The sequence below is a fragment of the Bos taurus genome, chromosome 4 (assembly GCF_002263795.3).
Source record: "Bos taurus isolate L1 Dominette 01449 registration number 42190680 breed Hereford chromosome 4, ARS-UCD2.0, whole genome shotgun sequence".
NCBI lineage: Eukaryota > Metazoa > Chordata > Mammalia > Artiodactyla > Bovidae > Bos > Bos taurus.
Window position 1 is genome coordinate 74792143 of NC_037331.1, and position 24349 is coordinate 74816491.

The 24349-nt window shown below is 49.8% G+C and overlaps 1 protein-coding gene across 9 annotated transcripts in view; it reads left to right on the top strand.

Moving 5' to 3' along the window:
* The window catches only part of TNS3 (tensin 3), a 222564-nt gene that overhangs the window by 17215 nt on the left and 181000 nt on the right, over positions 1–24349 (top strand). The window contains exon 1 of one of the 9 annotated variants that reach the window (XM_059885916.1): positions 20119–20211. The exons of the other annotated variants lie outside the window; for them this stretch is intronic. Coding sequence (XP_059741899.1) covers positions 20134–20211 — 78 coding nt within the window. The 5' untranslated portion in view covers positions 20119–20133. Of the gene's footprint in view, positions 1–20118; positions 20212–24349 lie in introns of those variants that run through there. 9 annotated transcript variants of the gene reach the window in all.

Here is a 24349-nt window from a genome sequence, read left to right on the forward strand (position 1 = left end):
TCACCCAGTGACCCACTTCAGCAGCAGGCACCTCACCGTGATGAAGGATGTGAATGTTCAACTGTCTGTCCTATCCACCACTGACCAAATAATTCTAATTCCATTTCTTGGAGTTTTTAAAAATAATTGTAAATGGTGCCGGAGATATTCTTTGCAGAACTTCATTGAAGAAAAGTGGCTCACTGCCATTTCCAAACTGATCACCAGCTGGGCCCTGCTCAGTGCATTGTCCCCTGGAGGTGAGTGTGTCTGGAGTGTTTGCCATCACTACTAAAACGGAGAAATATTCTATCAAAGTGCATTGCATTTGGGCCCCGGTTTCCTGTTGGCCTTGAGCAGCCACTCAGTTTGGTGTGGGTGACTGTGCCAGTTGTCTACTGTGACACAGACCACCCAAGACTCAGAGGATTAAAGCAACAAGGTTTATTTCTCATGGTTTGGGACAGCCTGGGGTTGGGGTGGGGGGATGGGCTGGGCTCAGCAGGGGGTCTGGCCACCAGCCTGTCCCTCCTCAGGGCCATGGGTCTGGGGTGTTCCTCAGTAGAGAGCTTTTGGGTTGAAGAGGGCGAAGGCAGAAGCTGTGGGCCAGCCCTGCCTGTGTGCCAGCACTTCCAGCAGCTTCTGTGGGCCACACACAGCGAGATCTATGCTGATTCAAGGTCCCTGTAGGGTGAGAAGTGTGGAGCAGTTTTTTCTGAAATGCCGCTAGCTGCTCCCTTTAGTGACTGCGCACATTCTGTTTCACTGTTTGGCCTCTTGCTGATACCAGTGGCGCAGGTACCTCAGGAATCACCCAGCTCCGTCTCATTCTGAGCCTGGTGTGTGGGTGTGCGCTGGGGCCATGGGACCTCTTCCTCCAGAGTTCTCCCTGAACAGAACTGTCTGAATGACCGTGAAAGTCCTCCAAGAAGACAGGCCCTCGCATGTCCCCCTGTGTCTACTCTGGGCTCTTCCATCCTGCTCCTTCATCCTCCTGAGGACAGTGGAAACTGGCTGTGCTCTTGCCTAGTATCCTGGGTCAAGGTTTGCTTCTCAGAAGACCAGGGGTGATGTTACGTGCTCAGCACCACTTCTAAGAGGGGGGTCTCTGGGGGCACATGTCTGAAAGATGAGTCCGGAGGCCGACTGTGTGTCCCGAGGTCTGTGAGCCACTTGCTCCCTGGATGCACTGATTCTAACTGTCAGCTGACACTCCTCTGAGCTGGTGGCCAGCTCTGAGGACAGGTGTGGAGCCTGGAAGATGCTCAGGGACTGTATAGTGGTCACCTTTCTCTAGAAGTATGTGTAGCCCGGGGATGTGGAAGAATTGCTGTGTGATCCTGGGGCAGTGGATTTACTGTTTTGGAAGGGTCTGTTTCATCTGTGAGCTGGGAGAGGAGGCTGTGAGGTTTGTGAAGATGATTTTAGCTCATGGTGATCTAGAAGAAGAAGAGTATTTCTGGAACTGGCACAGCTCAGCTGAGGGCTGGGCCTCTGGTCTGGTGTCCGCAATCTTGCTGGTGTTTGTGTGGGAGTGTGGTGCTTGCATGCTGCTGTCCTGGGTAGGAACCTGCTGGGCAGCTCCTGGAGCCCAGGATGCCCAGACACATGCCTTTTAACCACAGACATAAATGTGCTTGTTATGTTCATCCTTGAAACCTCCAAGTCCATGTTCTAAACCCACTGAATTTTAACTTTAGTTCCATGACTTACTGCCTTGCCAGATTTCCAAAATGATTTGAAAAGCGTGCGGAAGTATACATGTGTGAAGACTGGGGGCTTCCCAGGTGGTACTAGTGGTAAAGAACCCATCTGCCAATGCAGGAGACATAAGAGACATGGGTTTGATTCCTGGGTTGGGAAGATCCCCTGCAGGAGGCATGGCAACCCACTCCAGTATCCTTGCCCGGAGAATCCCACGGACAGAGGAGCCTGGTGGGCTATAGTACATAGGGTCGCAAAGAATCAGACATGACTGAAGTGACTTAGCACGCATGCATGCATATAAAGATGATTAAATAGTCAAAAGGAAATACAGAGAGAAAGAGAGAAAATATAGATCTGAGAAGCCCATGTAGCCCATGGAATGTCAGTGTCCAGTGGATATTTAAAAAATTCTGTGTACCACAATGATTTAGCTGTGAGCCTCCTGGCAGCCAGTTGGGTAAGGGAAACAGTTGTTTCTAATTGTTTCATTGTATCTATATGATAAAAATAAATGAACTGGAGAAAAACAAACAACAGAATCAGAAACAAGTTTTTCCAAATCTGAATCTTGAGGGAATGCCTCTGTAGAGTCCCTGGAGAGTCTTCAGTTACATCCTGCAACCAGCATAGTAGAGAAGTGGAGCACAAGTTTCTAAGAGCCTCCATGGTGGCCAGGGGCAGTGTAACAAACTCAGGTCTGCAGGAGGAACATCCCAAAGAACATAAGCATGCTACTCCAAGTGTACCACTTAGATACAAAGATAAAACCCTGGAATATTGTCCTTGAACTCTAGGGTCCTATAGGGCCCAAAGACACTCAGATCTCTTCCAGTCCCCTGCGCCTGCCAACGCGTGTTTGCCTCTGCTGGCTTCCCTTCAGGGCATTGTGGGGGCCCTGGGCTTCCCGTGACTGGATAGAACCTGTGCCAACACTGCTAATTCAGCACACCCTCACAGAGACCATCTGTGCTGCCTCCTTTGCGTTTTGCATCGTCTTCATGTCAAACTGATGAGTCAACAGGTTCTGCTGAGTAAGTGTTCTCAGGAGCCTAAAGCTGCTTGTCCAGTATGTCGATGCTGGCCACGTGCATGAAACATGGCTGGTGTGACTGGGGAAGGGAATTTCAGATTCCTTGTTAATTCTAAGTCATTTAAATTTAAAAGCTGTTAGCAGAGTACTGTTATTTTTCCATTGAACACAACTTTATTGTTTTGCTGGGACTATATTTCACTTTAACTCAGAAATTTAGTGTCTAAACTGAGATGTGCTGACTGCATAATATGCGCAGAAGATTTTGAAGACAGTGCCAAAAAAAAAAAGGTAAAATATCTCCTGAGTAATGTTCGTGTTGATTGCATGGTTAAAAAAATAACCATCTGGATATATTGGGTTAAGTAAAATATATCATTAAAATTGCTATCATCTGTTTCTTTTCAAAATGTGGCTACCAGAAATTGGAAAACTATATAAAATGTGGCTTGTATGCTATCTCCAGTGGGCAGTGCGGGCCCAGGGATGCCCAGATGTCCTGGTTTTGATGCCTTCTTGACCTGGGGGCAGACAGAGTGCGGCCTTGTGGATCTGGGGGTCCGTCCGTGCACTGGACTCGTGGTGCAGCCCCCTCCTGCTAGTGAGTTAGAAGGAAGAGGAGGACCAGGTGGTAGAGGCCGGGTCAGCAGCTGTCCTCTCGGGGACAAACACGTGTTCCCAAGGCACCCTTGGACATAGGTGCCTAGGCCCTGGGGGGACGCATTGGTTGTAGTTACTCAGTGTGGATGTTATTTAAATTTCTCTGATCCTTACTGTCACTCCCTTGAAGGGGAGGTGACATTTCACAAGTTCTTGGGAATGTTGCCTTTGAGAGTCCTTGCTCTTCTGAGTAGTTACTCTGTGGTGGCGCTAGCTGTAAAGAACCCACCTGCCAATGCAGGAGATGTAAGAGACATGGGTTCAATCCCTGGGTCAGGAAGAACCCCTGGAGGAGGGCATGGCAACCCACTCTGGTATTCTTACCTGGAGAATCCCATAGACAGAAGACCCTGGTGGCAACAGTCCATGGGGTCTCAAAGAGTTGGACACAACTTAAGCAGCTTAACACACATTGCTGGAAATCTGTATTCAGATTTCCCTGATTGCTTCAAAATGACTTTTCTAGTAGGTTTGTTAGAATCAGGATTGTAACAAGGCCCCACACTGCACTGGCCTCTCTTAAGTCCTTATTCATCCATCTGCTCTGCAGCCCTCCTCTCTTGTAGAAGATACCAGGTGGCGGGCAGGAGGGCCTGGCATGGGTGGAAGGGGTGGGTGGACAGAGATAGATTGGGTGGGAGCAGCCTTTAACACCCTGTGATGTGTTAAGGGAGGGTTGGGGTCATGCCCTTGACCTTGATGGAGGCCTTGAAGCTGGGAGAGCGGGAAGCCTGTCCTCTCTTGCTGGGTGGGTCATGGTGACTACAAAGAGGAGATTAGTTTCTTGTGCCGCCTCTCAGCTGGCAAGATGTCTGTATGTCCTCTCGTCTGTCCTGGCCTCTGGGTCTCCGTTCTTGGTGCATGAGCAGCCTAGTCACTTCTGTGCGCCAGAAAGTCCTGGGGACTCACCAGTGAGTGAGTGAAGTCGCTCAGTCTTGTCTGACTCTTTGCGACCCCGTGGACTGTAACCTACCAGGCTCCTCCGTCCATGGGATTCTCCAGGCAAGAATACTGGAGTGGGTTGCCATTTCCTTCTCCAGGGGATCTTCCCGACCCAGGGTGTGAACCCGGGTCTCCCGCCTTGCAGGCAGACGCTTTAACCTCTGAGCCACCAGGAATATTATCAACTCACCAGTGGTGAATGTCATAACATTGTCCCTGGGGGACAGCCGTCCTGGGGAATGTCCACCCTCAGTATGTATATCTGAGCATGCTTGCTCAGTGTTTCATATTTACTTAGCATACGCCTTGAAGAGTGCAGTAATCAGCTTGCTGGGGAGTGGTTTTGGGCTCTAGGAGGTTTCAGCTGGCTTTCCCATGCCCTGGTCCATGGACTTGCTCCCGGAGGTCCTGCAGAGCCCCCTCCTTCCCCTTTAGGAGGCTCCATCTGGTGTCAGACCTAGATTTTCTCGCTGAGCTTGCATAGGGGGACACACCAGGGGAATCCCCAAGCGGGCCCTGAGGGGTGGAGATGCGTGGGACCACGAGTGAGGCCAATGCCTCTGTACCGGTCACACCCCTGTCCTATTCCTGCTGCATGGGGCTGGGATGATTCTGTCCCAATTTTTCTAGGGAGGAAACACAGTTGAATTCTGCAGGCGAGTGAAGGCAAAGGTGGGCTTCAGCCCTGTGTCCTTAGAATGAAAACCCCACACACCATGTAGCTGTAGCAGGAAGTGTACCCGGTTGGGCTCTGTGAAATCTGTGCCTCTGGACACTTGTGAGGAAGGTGGGGCACCCAGAGTCTGGGAGTTCCTGGTGAGCCTGAAAGTTGGGGCACAGATGGGAGCTTTGCATTTTGCCTTGGGCTAAGAAAAGAAGAGAAAACAGTGTGAGCAGAGGAAACATCCCTAGTGGGGATTACCTGGAGGCGGCCCAGCCCCTTTGATCTCTGGTGCCCTGGACTGGCTGCAACTTGCTACCATCAGGACAACAAATTCTCTTTCCCCTTTTATGTTGGGAGCCCACACAGGGCTCTGAAATTGGAAGCGCTTCTTTCCTCTTGCTTGCAGGAAGCATTGCCCTGTATGAAGGGGGAAGACCTGCTGGGGCCTTGTTGATGGGGCTGGGATGGTCCTGAGGCTCAGGACTGACTGACAGCAAGATGGCACATCTCCCGGAGGCCTGCTTACCACCCACCTCCTACCCTGAGCTCCTGAAATAGGACATCCTTCCAGTTTGTAGACTTTCTCTGGAAAATTCCATGATACATGCTTTTGAACTGTGGGAGCCACCCCTCAGCACATGCTTCATTGCATTTTGGTGGAATAATTCTTTGTTGGAGGGTTTGCCCCAGGAATTGCACAGCATCTCTATCCCCTCCCAGTGAAAGTTGGTGACCACCCCACTTGTGGTGACGATTGAAAGAAAAAAGATTCCTTTTATTTCCAAATGCCCTTGACAGCTCTCCAATTATTCGTGGCTAGAGAAATCACTCAGTACTTGAAAAAAATGAACTAGGATGAAAACAATTCCAGAGTATTCTACAGGTTGTAAGGTATTTAAAAAAATTTTTTTTCAGTTTTTAATTTTTTTTAATCATCTTTTGAATACTATATAACAACAATCGATGCAGGAGTTTTTAATACATGTATCAATGTGTGTTTTATCACGATGCTGGTTGAAATGCACTTCTTACTGTGTGTTGCTGTCAAAAAGTTTGGAAAAATGCTGTGGACTGACGGGCGTTTTGGTCATTATACCTTGTGGAAATTCTTTTTATGTGTTTGAAAGACTAAAAGACAGGCATCTTTGAAGGGTAGGGAGGAGGACTGGGTTAAAAGAACTCGTGTTTGGGTAAAGAGGTCCTTGTGTGAGCTTGGCACAAGCAGGACTGATGGTCGTGGTTGAGGTAAGGGGCCCGTTTGTCCAGGGCCCTTCAGGGGAGGCGTTCGTGTTCTGCATCTGTACATGGGTGTGAAGACCGGAGAGACTACAAAGTCAACCCTTTTGAATAAGATGCCTAAGAAGTTGGCTCAAGCATTGTTCAGATTGGTGGGCGTTCCCAGGAAGGTCAGAGCCTCTGGGTCAGGGTGTCCCCCATGGCTCCTCCTCCTGCTCTCGCTCGTCTCCTGCTCTTGGCAGCCTTCCTGGGTGATTCAGCATGGGCACAGAGCCTGCTCCTTTTCAGGCTGGGGAGTGGGGGCAGCACCCTCCACGCCAAGACCCACGGGAATCGAACCCCGACCAGCGCACTTGTGGAAGGAGCCTTACCATTGGGGTCTGGCCTTCATGCCAGGCATGCAGGAAGGTGTGGGTGGCCGGCCAGCGGTCTGCACTGCATGCCCACCTCAGAAATCTCATCTCATCCCCTCAGCCTCTGGGAAAAAGGCTGAAGCCTTATTTCACTCTGCTTAGGAAGTGTGGCTTAGAGGTCCTCCCACTGACGAGAGAAGCTCATAGCAGGGCACAGTTATTGGTTAAAAAAGAAATTCAAGCAAATGATGAGCAAAGTCATTCTGTCCTCTCAGGTTGCACAGAACATCCCTGTGGTGACCCCTGATGCTCCAGGATGGGCTGTGAGCAGGTTCGGCGAGCAGTGGCTGTGGACAGCCGGGACAGACTCTGGGGCTGGGACCAGGGAATTGAAAACATTCTGGGTCTGCCTCAGGGTAGCCAACTTCTGTTTGATTAAATAAAAGGAATCTTTAAAAGATCACATTTTGACTTAAAAGTTTCTCTAGAGGCCCCTACAGTCGACCATGTTTTGAGTGGAATGTCTCACTGTCCAGGAGTCAGTGGGGTTTATTTTACAAAAGAAGGTAACAGGGTTCAGGAGGATTCGAATGTGCCCCTCACAGAAAAGCCCCACCTGCTTGCCTCCCCCTTTGTGGATGTGCGTGTATGTGCACACAGGCATGCAGGCAGGCATATACACGTGCTGTGTGTCTGCACGTGTGCATCTGTGAACATTTCTGTGCACACATGTTGCGTGCTCATGCTCACACATGTACACACATATAGACATACACACATCTATGTAATGAATATCTTATGTGTACACGTGTGTGCATGTGTATGCATATAAACATATGCATATGTATTCATATGCAAAGCATGTGTATGTAATGCACACATATGTATAGGTATATGCACATGCCATTGTCGATTTCCCTCTCTCTCTTTTTTTTTCCCTTTGGCTGCACCTGGCAGCATGTGGGACCTTAGTTTCCTGAACAGGAATCGATCCTGTGTTCCCTTTAGTGGAAGTGCGAAGTCTGGACCGTCAGGGAAGTCCCTTTCGATTTCTGAAATGGAAGCAGAGAGCCTTTTGGCGGAGATTGTTGTTGCTATTGTTTTTGTTCCTCAGGCAAATCATTTCTGGAGCTCACTCACATGCTGAACTCCAGACTGCTTCCTGGCTTGGCAAGGTTAATATGAATGCTTTGAGCAGTTCTTTTATTTGTCAAGCCCCTGTTATTTTGTGAGAATTCATCTTGCAGCCAAAATAACCTCAGGGGAAAAATAATGAAAAAAAGAAATGAATGAGATGTTTCAGAAGAATGTGCCTGGAATGGGGTGTATGCAAATAAATAAGCTCGCTGTTCCTTTTCAATGTCTGTTTAAATGTTTCCTTTAAAAAAAAGAAAATGATAAAGACACAGCCACAACAGATACAACTACAACACTGTAATGTGGGTATGTGGAGAGGAAGGGAAGAAAGCCTGCTTCCTTCTACTTTGCCCGCCCATCCATCTTTCTGGACGAAGATACATCGTTGAAGCTCTTTGCACAATGCCTCTTAATGTGCCTTAGCAGAAATATTCTTTGTTATTACATTGTCTCTGCAATGTGAGGACTCCTGCCTATGTAATATTTCTGGTTATGGATTTGCTCAGTGGCATATTCTTCCTAGGTGCTGGGGTTACCGCATGGCTCCGTCCCTTTATGGATTTTGTTTCCCTCTCGCTGTGACTGACGATGATGACATCGCCCCTTCTTGCTTGGCACCTCTGTCTTCTAACACCTCCTTAACTGGAATTCACAGGGATTGAGTGAGCGAGGCCAGGAGCGTGACCATTTTTGTAGTTTTTGATCTATATGGTCACATCACTTTCCAAAGTGCCTCCCTGGATAATGAACTGTCTCATTCAGGATGTCTCCTCATCGGAGTTTTGGGCCAAAGCCTCTACGTCCCCTCACTCTGTGGTCTCCTTTCTGCTACATCAGCACTAAGCAAGACAGAACCCTGCCACCCTCCATGTCAGAGTGGGTTTGGGCTGCAGAACCTCGGTCCTGGCCCCTGCTACCACCTGGTGCCAGCTACCAGCTGCCATTGTCCCTTGCTGGGGCTCTTTGCCACATTGCTGCCACCTCTCCTTCCCTCCAGTCTCTGTCACATCACAGCCCTCCTGTGCTCACAGCACTCTGGCTAGCTCTGTTTCTCACAAGTCAAGTCCTTACATTGGCCTGGTCCCCTTCCCACCTCGGAGCCCGTTCTGTCCCCTACCCCTGCCCTGGGCATGACCTGCAGTGGCTCCTCTCCACGTATGGCTCTGGTGTTCCTTAGGCGTCTATGTCCATGGCCTCTGCTCAGTCCTCTGGGTGTGCATGCATGCATGCCAAGTCTCTTCAGTCTGTCTGACTCTTTGCAACCCCATGGACTGTAATATACCAGGCTCCTCTGTCCCTGGGCTTCTCCAGGTGAGAATACCCGAGTGGGTTGCCATGCCTTCCTCCAGGGGATCTTCCTGACCCAGGGATCAAAACTGTGTCTCTTATTATGTCTCCTTCATTGGCAGGCAGGTTCTTTAGCACCAGTACTACCTGGGAAGCCCCTCAGTCACCTGTATATAAAATATCAAATCACCCTTGATGAAGAAGCACCCTGCCCTTACATGTCCCTGGCATGATTTTCTGTCTTTTTCATTTGGCTTAATTTTTTCCAGAGCATGTGGCATATGCCATATGCTGTCTCTGTTGCCTGCCTGGCTACCTCCTGGAATGTAGGCCCTGTGAGGACAAAGTCCTTATTTCATTCATGCTCTGTTGCTGGCGTCCAGCGCCTGCACATGGACACGTGGTCAGGGTCCTGAGGGGGATACGCACATGGGGAGGGACCCAGAGGGGCCCAAGCTTGGGCCCCAGGCTTGTCTGTCTTCTGGGTGGCAGGGGGCCCTGTTTGCCTGACAAGAAAGAGGCAGGGGGACACTGCAAAGTGTCGACTCCTTTGGGGGCCAGGTGTTTCAGGGAGTACTCCTGGTGTTTACCTGGCGGCCAAGGAGGCTGAGCCCTGGCTGCCCCTCTGCAGAGTGAGTTCACACTCCTGGGCTGGGAGTGAACCTGGAGGAGGGTCTCAGTCACCCCAGAACCAGTTCTCCTTCGGGGTGGCAAGATGCCCCCGGAGTGGGGAAAGACTGGTGGGAACAATCAAAGCTTAGATTCTTCTGTACCTCTCTCAATCTATCATAGGTATTTCCATGTCAAGGAGTATGGATCTGATTGCTGCTTTTTATGATGGTATACTCTTAAAGATTCCTGTGTGTTAGTGCCATCAAATTGTCTCAGGCAATTTTGTTGTTGTTCAGTCTCTCAGTCGTGTCCAACTCTTTGCAACCCCATGGACTGCAGCATGCCAGGCTTCCCTGTCCATCATTATCTCCCAGAGCCTGCCCAAACTCGTGTCCACTGAGTCGGTGATGCCATCCAACCGTCTCATCCTCTGTCATCTCCTTCTCCTCCTGCCTTAAGTTTTCCCCAGAATCAGGGTCTTTTCTAATTAGTTGGCTCTTCGTTGGATACTGAAGCTGCATCCAGTTTCTTCTGCTGTGCATACTTCTGTGAGGAATGGCCTTCCATCCAATCCTGATCTCCCTGTGTGCTCATTGCTTTAGAACATATTCCTGTGTGGAATCGCACACCCCATGCATGTTTTACATGAAGAGATGCAGATTTTGCTTGCATGCACCTTGCCGACTGAGATGCTGTATAAGCATGTCTTGTGCTTCTCCTGCTTTGGGACAGGGTCCCTGTGGTCTGGCTGCTACTGTCTTGCTTTGTGTGTTTCACTTTGCAAAGGGCAGTATGCTGAGCTGTCCTGCGGGGGCTGCTGGGCGGGAGCCCAGGGTAGCATCCCTGATTCCATTTCCAGCCTTCATTTATGCAGCAAACAGGCACGGGTCTTCCTATGATGATGTGTGACACGCTTGGAGAGGCGAGCATGGGGCACTGTACGTGCTGAATGGGCTGGGGGCCAGTGGACCTCACCCATGTCACCTTGAGAGGGCCCTGCAGGGAGATGTGTTTTGGCATTTGGGATGAAGGGCCTCCAGGTGGAAGGCAGGAGGGGAGAGAGGAGACCAGGTAGGCGCCCTGCCCTGCGAGAGGGGTCAGATGCAGCAGCTGGGCTCTGAGCAGTGGGGAGGCCTGAAGGGGTCAGTGAGGGGCCTGCCAAGGGCCGTGAGGAGCACATTCATTCATTCATTTATCACTCAGTCTGGGCTTAGTGCTGATTCAGGCATGGGGAATCCCACGCCAGCCAGGCACATGGGGTCCCTGCCCTCTTGGATGGACAGGCAGTAAACCCATCCACAATGCCCCCAGGACAGGAAGTTAGGTAGCCGTAAGGACACTGAAGGATAACCAGGCCACGTGAGGAGAGTGAGCATGGGCAGAGGTGGGAGGGCTATCTCCATAGTGTGTCAGGCAAGGCCTCTCAGGGTAACGTTTTGGCAGAGATTTGAAGGAAGTGAAGAGTAAGCCGCACGGGTGAGTTGCAGGTGGCAGGAACAGCAGGTGCAAGTGTTCTGAGACAGGAGCTTTCTGAGCAGGTGGGAAAAGAGCAGGGGAGTTGAACAGATGCAAGGCGGTCACGGGCTGGCGCAAATGGTCTATGGGCCCAAGGTCAGAAGTTTGGGATTTTCTGGTTAAAAGTGTGCTTGTGAAAGCTGGGGAGTGTGCTGTGCTTTGTTAAGTCCTGATTCCTATTATGGCAGGGCCTGTGGGTGCAGAGAGCCGGTTAGCTTGCTGATAGGGGGCCGGGTGTGGTGGGGATGGAGACCAGAGAAAGGTCTTTTGGAGATTCGTTTTGAAGGGCTTGTTGGCAGGGTGGCCCTATGGTACTTGTGAGGAGACAACCCAGAGTTCTGACTTGGAGGGCTGAGGTTAATGATGCTCAGGGGATGGCTTGGTGGAGATGTGGAGCCAGTGATACCCGGGACTCAGCAGGGAAGGGCCAGAGGGGACGTGGGGCATCATCAATGATGACAGGATAGGCTGGAGGGGACAGCTGGGGGGAATGTGCACAGAGGACAGTCCAGGACACTTAGAGGTGCCCAGGGGACAAGGACTGTCCAAGGGAGATGAGAGCAGGACCCAAGAAAGAGAAGGTGCCTAGGACGTGGGGGGCTGGGAACTAGGAGAGGGAAGTGTAGGGAAGTGTGGCACGTGGGTAGCAGCCAGGTGAGCTGGCAACTGGGGTGGGTGAGGAGCAGCTGGGTGTGATGAGCTAGGTGGGCACTGGTGGGCAGTTTGGGAGGATGGAGAGGAAATTCTGGTTGTCAGTCCCAGGCGTGGAACCTGGGCAGTGGACGTGGACTCTAGCCAACCCTTGAAGGAGTTTCCCTGGAAGAGGATTATGAAATGAGCCATGATGGTGGCCGGGGTTGGAGGTCACACAAGGGCCATCTTTTTTTTCTTTCCTTTTTAAAAAATGTTTGTTGCTGTTGTTAGTCACTAAGTTGTTTCCGACTCTTTGTGACCCCATGGACTGCAGCACACCAGGCTCCTCTGTCCTTCACTGTCTCCCAGAGTTTGCTCAAATTCATATTCATTGAATTGGTGATGCTATGTAACCATCTCATCCTCTGTCATCCCCTTCTCCTGTCTTCAGTCTTTCCCAGCATCAGGATCTTTTCCAACGAGTCAGCTCTTTGCATCTGGTGGCGAAAGTATTGGAGCTGCAGCTTCAGCATCAGTCCTTCCAATGAGTATTCGGTATTGATTTCCTTTAAGATTGACTGGTTTCATCTCCTTGCAGTCCAGAGGAATCTCAAAGGTCCTCTTCAGCCCCACAGTTCCAAAGCATCAATTCTTCAGCATTCAGCCTTCTTTATGGTCCAACTCTCATGTCCATACATGACTACTGGAAAGATCATAGCTTTGACTATACAGTCCTTTGTCAGCACAGTGATGTCTCTGCTTTTTAATAATTTTTTAAAAATAATTTTATTTTTGGCTGTGCTGGGTCTTTGTGTTACACAGGCATTTCTCTAGTTGTGGCAAGCAGGGGCTACTCTCTGGTTGAGGTGTGCAGGCTCTCATCGCAGTGGCTTCTCTTGTGGAACACACGCTCTAGGGTGCACGGGCTTCTGTAGTTGTGGTGCGTGGGCTCAGAAGTTGTGACTCCTGGGCTCTGAAGTGCTCGCTCAATAGTTGTGGTGCATGGGCTTAACTGTTCCAAGACTCATGGGATCTTCCTGGACCAGCGATCCATTCTGTGTCTCCTGCATTTTCAGGCAGATTCTTTATCACTGAGCCACCAAGGAAGCCTGCAGGGGGGCTATCTTTAAACTTGGGTGCCTTGCAGCCTCTGTGTCTGCCGGGGAGTCAGCACAGGAAGAAAAGTTGATGAGGCTTGACTGTAGGGGAGCGAGAGTCAAGGCTGCTATGAGCACCTGCTGTCATCCAGGTTTACACCCTGCCAGCTGGGAAAAGGGTCAAGACATTGTTATGCATTTCATTTGCCAAGGGCAACAGACTTTGAGTGTTGGTGTGCACGGGGTGGATAAGCACTGGTAGGAGCCCACTGTGGAGCGGGGTGGGTGGCAGCACCCCTTACAGAGGTTTCCTGGCGGCCAGACTGAGTGCTTCTTGCAGGTGGTGACCTTTGCTTGTGTCCTTGACCTTGGCCATCCCAAACTCATGCACAGTGGGTGTACAGTGGACTTGGTGAGCTGATTGAACAGTAGGTGGTCCCTGAGCCCCTACACTTGTGATAGAGGAGACTGGAGAGCTAGTGAGCAGAGCCCTGCACCTGTGCTTACAAGGGTCCACCCCCAGCTACCCAACCTGAGACTGGCAAAATCATGCTAGTAACGAAAGATCCGAAGCCCCCTTTTTCCAGCGAGTGCTGACAGTCTCTGAAAGTCCAGGCCTCAGTCTGGTCTACCAAACCAGATCTTTCTCCCTTAATTCCCAGCCCATCTTTGGTGGTCGTGACCCCCCTGGAGTCAGCTCCCATTCTTCCTGTTGCCACCACCACTAAGGTCCTGGTTGAAACACCCGTCCCCACTCTGCTGGCCTGTTTTGCAGGAGGTCTGGCCCCTCCCATCCCCCACACTCTGCCCCCTCCTGCCCCTTTGCTAGTAAACCTCTGACTCCTCATTTTCTCCACAGTCAAGTCAGATCTTGAGTCTGGCTCCCAGTGCCCCCCACCCCAAGCTTTCTCATCACTGGGACCACTTTCCTCTTCAGGCTTTATCAACTGTCTGTCCCTCCCACACAGTGAACTATGGGAAAAGAATGGGAGGTGGGTGAATGGTGCTGTGAGTCACTGTCAATCAGCTAATCAGAAATCAAAGGGCAGCAGACATGAGGCCACAAGTTCCAAGACCCAACCCAGGTGTGACCACGGGGTGTGGCCTCTAGTGACCACTGCCTTAAAACCTGGCATCTGTCTTTATTGATTTATAGTCATTCATTCCTCCAGTGATGTGTGTCCAGCACAGCCTGGGATCCTGGAGAAACACACAGTTGACTGTTTGGGGGTGGGGCCTGGGGACACACAGAGAAAGCCTGTGATGGGGCAGGGCCCAGGCAGTGTGCTTCTGTCTGACCTGGACAGTGTCTTCCTCTGGTGGATGCTGATTCCTGCTCTCTGGGCCTGGGTGGAGATTTTGCTGTCTTTTTTCTGAGTTGCACCAAGCATTGTTATTTACAGGAAATGCTCTTTTCATGTGCTGGAAGCATCTTGGAGCATGATCTGGGTGAAGGAGAGATTGCTTCAAGTCAGGAGCATCATACCAGGCTGGGAAACTTGCTTTTGTTGGAATTTAAATCAGAGATTTTAATGATTAAACTCTCTTTGAGAACACGTTGATGGGGTTGGGTGCAATCCCAGCTCCATCATGGCCTCACTGAGTTTGAGGGTGACCCAGGTACGGGGGAAGTCACCCCAAAGTCCTACCTTCTCCACAGAAAGATGAGACCCAGTCGCCTTCCTCACACCCGTCCTGGGACTACAGATACAGATTCATAGTGGCGATGATAAACAGAAGCAATGTCTGCTTTTTAAAAAAATTTCAGAAATAGTTAAAACTTGTTCATATTGAGGGGCTTCCCTGATAGCTCAGTTGGTAAAGAATCCACCTGCAATGCAGGAGATCCCAGTTCGATTCCTGGGTCAGGAAGATTGGCTGGAGAAGGGATAGGCTAACCACTCCAGTATTCTTGGGTTTCCCCAGTGTCAGCTGGTAAAGAATCTGCCTGCAATGTGGGAGACCTGTGTTTGATCCCTGGGTTGGGAAGCTCCCCTGGAGAAGGGAAAGGCTACCCACTTCAGTATTCTGGCCTAAAGAATTCCATGGAATGTATAATCCATGGAGTTGCAAAGAGTCAGATATGACTGAGTGACTTTCACTTCATTTCACTTCACTTCATGTTGTTGAAAATACCCCATCTTTCTCAGAAACTGATTTTTCTCCTCATTGTCTACTTGGGGCCTCTTACCTTAGTCCTCCAAACTCTTCTGGCTGTGCAGGGATTCCTCTTAGCAGGAGTCACTGTTCAGTTGATAAATTGTGTCCAACTCTTCTCCACCCCATGGACTGCAGCACACCAGGCTTCCCAGTCCTTCGCTATCTCCCAGAGCTTCCTCAAACTCATGTCCATTGATTCAGTGATGCCATCCAACTATCTTATCTTCTGTTGCCCCCTTCTCCTCTTGCCCTCAATCTTTCCCAGGATCAAGATCTTTTCCAATGAGTTTTCACATCAAGGGGCCCAAGTATTGGAGCTTCAGCATCAGTCCTTCCAATGAATATTCAGGGTTGATTTCCTTTAGGATTGACTGGTTTGACTTAGCAGGGGACGAGGAATATTTGGTGGGCATCACACCAAAGTCCCTCCGCTTTGGGGTGAACTGCACAGGGACTGTTTGAGGTCGGCAGTGAGCTTATTCTTCTTGTTAGCCGAGGAAGAAATGGGAGGCCCAGGGTGATGACTATAAACCAGCAGACACATAACAAGGAGCAGAGCAGGTCCAGAGTGCCCTGAGGCGCTGTCTCTTTTGCAGCTTCTGCAGCCCATCTCGGCCCTGCCTCTCGGAGGAGGCAACATTGGACCCTTATGGGCAGAATCCCTACCCAGAGTTCCTGATGTGGTCTAGCCAGGTTTGGTCAAAGCTAGGGGATGTTGGGCATTTTGGGTTCACAGAACTATGGAGGAATGAAAAGACTGGGGTTCAATCCAGAGATGAAGCTTGGTGACTCAGAGGGTGCTCTGTCAGTGTCTCCTTTCCAACCACACCTTCCCTGTAGGGGCCAGTTCCCAGGCACACAGGAGGGCTGTCTGGATGCTCTAGCAGAAGGGACAGGCCGGATGAGATGCCTCTATCCTCACACCCGACCTGGGGAGATAACTTGGGTTTGGGACCACCCGTAGGAGGTCGGCTCTGCTGTGACAGTGGAGCATTGCTCACTAGGTTAAACTTCCCAAAGCTTCTGCTGGTTGCCAACAGCTGGGGATGCATCTCTGCAGAACTGGGATTTCTGGAGGGGCTAGGGGCTTCCCTGGTGGCTCAGATGATAAAAAATCTGCCTGCAATGCCAGAGACCTGAGTTCGATCCCTGGGTCGGGACAATCCCTTGAAGAAGTGGGAATGGCTACCCACTCCAGTATTCTTGCCTGGAGAATCCCGTGGACAGAGGAGCCTGGCGGGCTTTAGTCCATGGAGTTGCAGAGTTGGACACAACTGAGTGACTAACACACACACACACACACACAATCCACTATTATCACTATTTTGATGTTCAGGTTGTCCCAGATCTGGCCAGGACAGCCTCTGCAGGCCAACTCAGCCCCCTGGTCATGCAGCCCCACCATTCTGGAAGCATTCCTTTACCTTTTGACGTTTGTACCATCCCTGACTCCCTGATCTGAAATCAGCCACGTCTCCAGGGAGCCCTGATTTCTTTTACTGGGAATCAGAGATGTGGGTGCTGCATGTAACCACTACTCTTGGGAGCTTCTTTAGGCGCCCCCTCCCCCACCACAGACAGAGCTGGGGAGTGTAGGGAGTTTCTATGTGCCTCTGTGTGTATGGGTGCATGCCTGTGCATGGGTGTGTGTGTGTGTGCATGTGCACATTTGCATTAGTTTTCATTTCTGTATCTGTGTCTCTGCATTGAAAACATGAGTTACACCAGCATCTGATTCCAGTCCCACAGCACGGCTTTCACTGAAATGTTCTCCCTTTCTGTGTTAGTAAACTCCTTCTTCACCCAGTGGTCCCAGGACACAGTATGTTCACGTGGTTCCTCCTCTCTCACTTCCAGAGACTCCCGCTGCCCTCAGGGTTGGGCCTTGGCTTGCTTTGTGGGGCCCCCTTCCTCTCCACGCCTGCTCTTAGGATGCAGACTCTGCCTGTCTGCCATCCATGCCCCAAATGCATGCTGTGCTTCTGTTCACACAAACACCCTGCCTTATGGTCCCCTGGTTCTTTTCCTGTCTCAAAAATGTCCATCTCTCCTAGGTCTCAGCCCACCTGTCATCTGTTTTCCCTGAAGTCCCATGAGTGGGCTCAGTGCCCCCTCATAATGCCACATACAGACATTTCCACCGTTGGGTAAAGGGGAGTCATTCATCACTGTAGTCCCTGTGATGCCAGGCACACAGGCTGCTCATCAGCGTTCTGGGATGGCCTATGGGAGTAGCCTCCATTCAGTTAGATGAGATCCTGGATGGGCCAACCTCACATCTTGTCTTAGAGTTGGACTCAATGCTGAGCTCATGTCCCCAGTCCAGTCTGGCTTCCCAGTCTGGGTTGGTGATACAGCCCCGAGGCCTGGTATTGGAGCTTTACCCTCAAAGTTTGGACCCAGGCCCCCTGAAGTCCATCTTGTACAGGAAGAATCTCCTTTGTTGTTGGGGACTCAATGCAGCCAGAATTCAGAAGCAGATGTCAGGCCAGCAAGAAGCAAGGAGGATTGTCACTTCACCAGGGGCAGGCTAGGCTCGCAGCACAATAGTGGGGTGAATCTGGCAAGGCTGGAGTGGCTGGCTTGGTCCCTAGGCTGAGCTGGCCCCAAACCCTCATGCTTCGGCTTGCCTCAGAGGGGTGGTGTGGGAAGCTACAGGGAAAAGGGACTGGAGAGGGGGCCAAGAGGCAAAGCGGGGAGTCCTGGCAGGTTTGTGTTTGCGAAGTTCACTTGGGCTCTGGTGTTCTGGACTTCAGTGGACTATCTGTGATCCCTGATTCTCACTGAGTTGTGATAGCCCACTGTGCTATCATCCATGAGGTGTGATTGCATGCATGTATTTATTATTAATAATAAAGTGTGGGAATTTTCTGAATGATGTATTTTTTAATTGAATCAGAGGAGATTCAGGTGTCCCTACGAAAACACCCGTTTGTCTTCCAACCTGGCAACCATGGGCCTAGGTGCACTGGTGCTCAGGACCATCATCACCAAGGGCCCCATAGAGTGTGCAGCCCTGTCCATGAGTTCAAGGAGCTTTATCATGTTGAAAGTTACCTGTTTGCTAGGATTGAGGTTCCTCCTTCTGGTTCCATGGGTGAGACTGGTGATAGATCTGGCTGATTCCTGGGAAAATGCTTGACTTGTGTGCCCTCAGACAGCAGAAGAGTGTGCTTCTAGCTGAGCCTGTAGGCACAGCTCTGGGCTCCGTCTTGTTCTCGATGGTGGGGACCCAAATCCGATACAGATGTGTGTTCTTAGGGATCCTGCAGTCATATGGGGGTGAAGGATATGTATGAAGAAATAGAGCTGAGAGGTGTTTACAAAAACTAAAGTTTGACTCCTTTATAGAAAAAGTGAATAATGATGAATGAATCTAGAAAATAAATTAACAAATGAATGAATGATTATAGAGACAGATGAATATACTCTTATTTGAAGGATGAAGGCGAAATGAGAATGAATGGGTGGCTGCCAGGTGAGAAGCCAGAATGATGTGTTTCTGGGTTTTTTTTTTTTTTTTTTTTTTGGTGTGTGGTTGAAAGTCAAAGAGCAGCTTTGCTATTCCACCCCAGAAATGGAAAGATGGGTATTTGGTGCCAGAACCTGAGAGGTTAATGTCGGCCTTTGAATTGATGGCTGGAATTTGCACATGTGTTAACCATAAAGGCCTGGGGTCTAGCCCACCCAGACTGCTCTCCAAAGCTAAGACATTTGGAGTTGCAAGCGGAGTTGAAGATCTGAAGTCAGAGCGTTAGACCAACACACGGCATCAGTGCTGCTGCATCCTGGGCTGGGCAAGAGGCAGGCTGAGCCACTGGAACACCCGGCGCTGCTATGCACACAGCGAGCCGGCAGGTCTGAGACCATCCAGCTCCCGGGGCCACGTGCTCCTCTGCATCGGCCTCTTCTACGGGACCCTGCAGAAGGGAGAAGGTGGCCTCAGCTGAACAAGTCCACTGTCAAGGGACCCCTTTCCAGGAATGTTTTCAGAGCTTCTCATGGTGGAGAGCTAAGAGCCACTGGTCCACGAGCCCTGCCCAAGACGACTCAGTCTTGTGGGGTCTGACAGGCAAAGGGCCATCTGTCTGTGGATCAGGCCCACCTTCCCCCTCTGGGCTGTGCTTCAGGCTAAGGGACCCTTCCCCTTTCCAGGTGTCTGGCTTCCTCTTCATGTGAGACCCTGTCCTCACCATCCCAGTCACCTTTATCTTCTTAAAATAAGTTAAAAACAGTTTTAAATTTCCTTCTAAAATCACGGACCCAGAGAGGGAACTCGGATGTGATTTGCTGGGAGCTGGATGGCTCTCTGGATAGTAAGGAGAGGGAAGGGTGCTGTGGATCCCAGACCCCAGGTACAGAAGGCCCCATGGTCATTTCCTTTGTGCTTGCTGGAACCTCTACCTGCTTCTCATCCCACTTTGGCAAGGCTGCTCCTTGTTTTTCTTAGTTGAAGAGGCAAATTGGAAAGACAACCTTTCTGTATTAGAGTTTTCCTTCTTTCCACTCCAAAGCCACTGTTGGCTAGCAGTATAGATTACCGGTGATACTGACCATTACAGATGCAAGTTTACTGGACAGTATACAAGATTTAAAATCCCGAAAGCCAGAGAGCCTGACGCTTTTGATTTTAAGTCCCTGGGTCTGCATTCTTGGAGAGGTCTGAAATCCTAGTCAAGCTGTACTCCAGCCAAAGGCGGGGGTAATCCAGTGGGAGGGCCAAGGGCGTTGGAGGGCGATGGAGGGTTAGCCCCCCACCCCTGTCCTAGGAGGCGTTTCCTCGCCACTTTTTCTGGGTTTGGCTGAGAAACCTTTTTCCTCTTCTCCGGAGCTGCGGTCTGGGGCGGGGGGAAGGGAGCGCTAATTTGTGTCAGATGGAGGGGCGCCGGGGGGCCGTGCGCTCATTCGTCTGGCTTTTGTTCGCGGCATCTGACTCCTGACGACCGAGTGGACTTGGAATTGGCGACCGCTTCATTTCAGGGCTCCAGGGGTCGAACTTCTGAGACTCCCAGACACAGGAGCCCAGGAGGCATACCTGCCGGGCATCACCACCCGGGAGAGGTCCGCGCCTGCCTCGGCCTTCCTCGCCCGGCCCGGCCCTCGGCGGTGGCCCGGACGGCCATGCGGCTGCGCGCGCTGACCCCGGGGCCGCCTGGAGGGTGCGCGCGCGGGGCGCGGGCTCTCCGGCACCGGCGCCAGGTGAGTGGGCGTCCTGCGAGGGGGAGGGGCGCAGGGAACCGGGACCCCGGCGCGGCGGGAGCTGGGAGTTGGGACAGGATGGAAGCCCTGGGAGTGGAAGCACTTTTGGGTTGGTGCACGCCTGTGCTTGTGTGTGCCCGCGTACCCCGGTCTGCGCGCCAGTGTGCCCTTGCACTCTTGTCTGCGCGTGCCTGTTCGCGCTTTTGCCCTGGTCACTGCGCGTGCCCGTATGTCCACGAGTGCGCGCGTGTCCTTGTCTATGTACGCGTGTCTCGTGTGTGTTCGTCTGTGCGCGTGTTACTTGAGCAGGAAAGAACGAGCGAGGGAAAGCAGAGCTTTGCCTGGTGGGAGGCCGGCGCCCTGGTGAGCCCACGTGAAGTGGGAGACAGCTTTGCTCTTAATTTTCGAATCCAGCTCCGTCTTGAACACACTTCCCTGGACTCCTTTCCTGGAATGGAAGCAGGACATTGGCAGTTTCACGGACTCCCTTCTAGCTTGTGTTTCTTTGCCAAGGAAAAGGGTGCTGTAACTCTGGGTGTGTGAGGATGCTCTAGCGTTGTTGCAGAAGTGCAAGTTCCCCAGGGCCGTGTTACAGCGCTTGGTCCTGGGACTGTCTCCCATGGCGCTTGACTTAAGCTGAGTAGATGCACAGGCGGCTCCCTACTAGGTTCAGCAGTCCCCTCTCTGAGTCTAATAATTAGGCATTTATTGCATTCGTTTTACTGGAAACTTATGAAGGTTCTGAGGAGTGAGAAGTTGTCAGAATGTCAGCCACTTGACATCACTTTGAATTGTACTCATTCTGATTTTTAGTTTAACGATCAAATGCTACTCCTGAGAAACTTGGGGACCGTGTGTGGAAGGCAGAGGATGTCCCTGTGCTCTGGGTCCTTTGGCTGGGTGTAGGCATCTCTGGGCAGGATCACTCCAGAGGTTTGGGGCTCGCTCTCTTCACGCAGGAAGTTGTGGTGTTTAACTTCAGAGTCAAGTTGCTTGGTGATTTTGCTGAGTGCATCAGCCCCCCTCGAATGCTACTGAAGGTTTCCTAGGTAGGAAAACACTCACCTAAATCCTCTCTCCTGAAAGGAAAAGAGGCTTGGATTGTGTTGGTTTAGGCTTTGTGGGGGTAACTGTTGCCACTGCAACATTAGCTGAGAGAACTGAGCCGAGAGGACTGTGAGGTTTTGCATTTTCGCAGAGCAGAGCAAAAAGTTACCCTGCTGCATGCCAGTGGAGCACTTCCTCGCTCAGTTTTTCAGAGATTTTTCTTTCTAAAAAGAGACCTCACCATCAAGATCAGCACTAATTACCCTGAACCCCTCAGGGAGTCCTTGTGGAACTGGCAGCCTTGCTCTCTACCCTTCCCACTGTCTGCTCCTAACAATTAAATGCAATTTAGATTCCTGAACTGAGCCTGCTAAATGCTTCAGCATTTCGGCCTCCCCTGTTCCCCGTGCACTCATTGGGCCCGCCTCTTTGGGAGAAATGAAAGCACAGTATCAGGTGAAAACAAAGGCAGCCTAATCCCGTCTAGGCTCACTTCACAATGGAGATGTTATGTACAGATGAAGCGTGAGCAGATGTTATTACACTATCTGAAATGAATTCCTCCACCATCCAGCCACTGAAATGGCTTCGGCCTCCACACAGCACCTCTGCTGTTTCCTTCCTCCAGGTTTCTAACTGTGGCCCAGCCGGCAGGAAAACCACAGGAACACAGTGCCTCTTTCTCCCTGGTTGTAATAAAGGTATTTGTAAGGAATAAAAACGTCACAGTATCCCCTGTTGGCTCACAGAATACAGCCAATTCATTCAGTTGACAAGTATTAATTGAGGGTACCAGGCACTGTGCAGGGCCTTGGAAGACAAATAGATAAGAGCCTGGTGTCCTGCCTGTAGGAAATTACACAAAAGAGACGGCTATAAACAAATAACTGAAATATAAGGGAGGAAAAGTGTGTGCCAGCTGGGGGATTATGATAGAGGCTGTGTGTGTCAGCTACTTGAATGTCTACTCCTGTGTGAGCATGAGGCCTGGGGGGAGACTGGATCTGAGCCCATATTCCTTATCCCTTGGCTACGGGGTCTTGAGCTTGCATCCTATGCTCTCCATGTAGAACAGTGTTGATTATTTATAGTACAGAAGGGCCCTGCCAATGTCATGGACTTCATGATAGTAGCATCTTCATTCCTCTTTTGTAAGCACTGAGTTCAAGAGCCCTACTATCAAAAAGTATACGGTCTCTTGAAAAAAGCAGAAACAGACAGGTAAACAAGTTTGGAATAGCAGTGCCTTGCTGTGGTGTATTAATCTATACACTATTTAGAAGTGTGTTATTTGATGTCCAAATACTTTAGGGGATTTTACTAAAATCTTCCTGTTTCTGATTCCTAATTTAATCCCATTGTGGTCAGAGAACATATTTAATACAACTTGAATACTTTAAAATTTTCTTAGACTTGTCTACTAAATATTTCATATGCATTTGAAAAGAGTGTGTATTCTGCCGCAGTTAGGTCAAATGTTCTGTAATGTCAGTTAGGTCAAGATATTGATAATATTGTTCAAAGCTTATGTATCCTTGCTTATGTTCTGCAATAATTATCCATTATTTCTAAAAATAATATTAATTATTGAGAAAGGCTATATTAGTTTGCTAGGACTACCATAATGAAATAACACAGACTAGGTGTCATAAACAACAGCAGTTTATTTTTTTATAGTTCAGGAGGTTGGAAGTCCAAGATCAAGGTATTGACAAGCTTGGATTTTCCTAAGGCCTCCCTCTTGGCTTAGTTTGTGTGGCCACCTTCTCACCAGGTCCTCACATGGACTTTCCTCTGCGTGCCAAGCTTCCCTAGTATCCCCTTTTCTTTATATAAGGACACCGGCCCTGTTGGATTAGGTCCCTACCCTTATGGCCTCATTTTACCTTGATTATCTCTTTGAAGGCCCTAACTTCAAACATAGTTACATTGGAGGTTAAAGCTTCAATATATGAATTTGGTGGGGACACAATTCAGTGTGGGGTAATGAAATTTCTGACTGTCTATGTTTGCCTATTTCTCATTGCAATTCTGTCAGTTTTCGTTTCATATATTTTGAGAATTTTGTTATTAAATGCGTAACTTTGTTATCTTCTCTTGATGTTTCTACCCTTTTATCATTTTGTAGTGCTTCTCTATGTCACTGGGGCTTCCCTGGCGGCTCAGATGGATATCATTGGGAGTATTCTTTAATCTGGAATCTACTTTGTTATTAATATAGTCATTTCAGCTTTTCTTTAACACTAACGTTGTATATTTTTCTATACTTTTTAAAAAAAATATAATTTGACAATCCCTGCCTTTTAATGAGATGTTTAAACTGTTTACATTAATGTGATTCCTAATATATTGAGGTTTAAATCTATCATCTTGCTGCTTAGCTGTTTTCCATTTCTCTTATGTGTTCTTTATTACTGCTTTTTCTCTTTTCTTGCCATTTTAACATAATTTTGTTTTCTCTTCTTTGTTGTATTTATTACCTACAACTCATTATTTTAGTTGTTGCTTTAGGTTTATGTTATAGATTTTTAGCTTGTCGCAGTCTGCCTTCAAGTGATAGTGCATTGCTTCGTGTATATTATGACAGCCTTACAGTGGTATCAGTTCAGTTCAGTTCAGTTCAGTCGCTCAGTCGTGTCCGACTCTTTGCGACCCCATGAATCGCAGCACGCCAGGCCTCCCTGTCCATCAGACTCACATCCATCGAGTCAGTGATGCCATCCAGCCATCTCATCCTCTGTCGTCCCCTTCTCCTCCGGCCCCCAATCCCTCTCAGCATCAGAGTCTTTTCCAATGAGTCAACTCTTTGCATGAGGTGCCCAAAGTACTGGAGTTTCAGCTTTAGCATCATTCCTTCCAAAGAAATCCCAGGGCTGATCTCCTTCAGAATGGACTGGTTGGATCTCCTTGCAGTCTAAGGGACTCTCAAGAGTCTTCTCCAACACCACAGTTCAAAAGCATCAATTCTTCGGTGCTCAGCTTTCTTCACGGTCCAACTCTCACATCCATATGTGACCACAGGAAAAGCCATAGCCTTGACTAGACAGACCCTTGTTGGCAAAGTAATGTCTGCTTTTGAATATGCTATCTA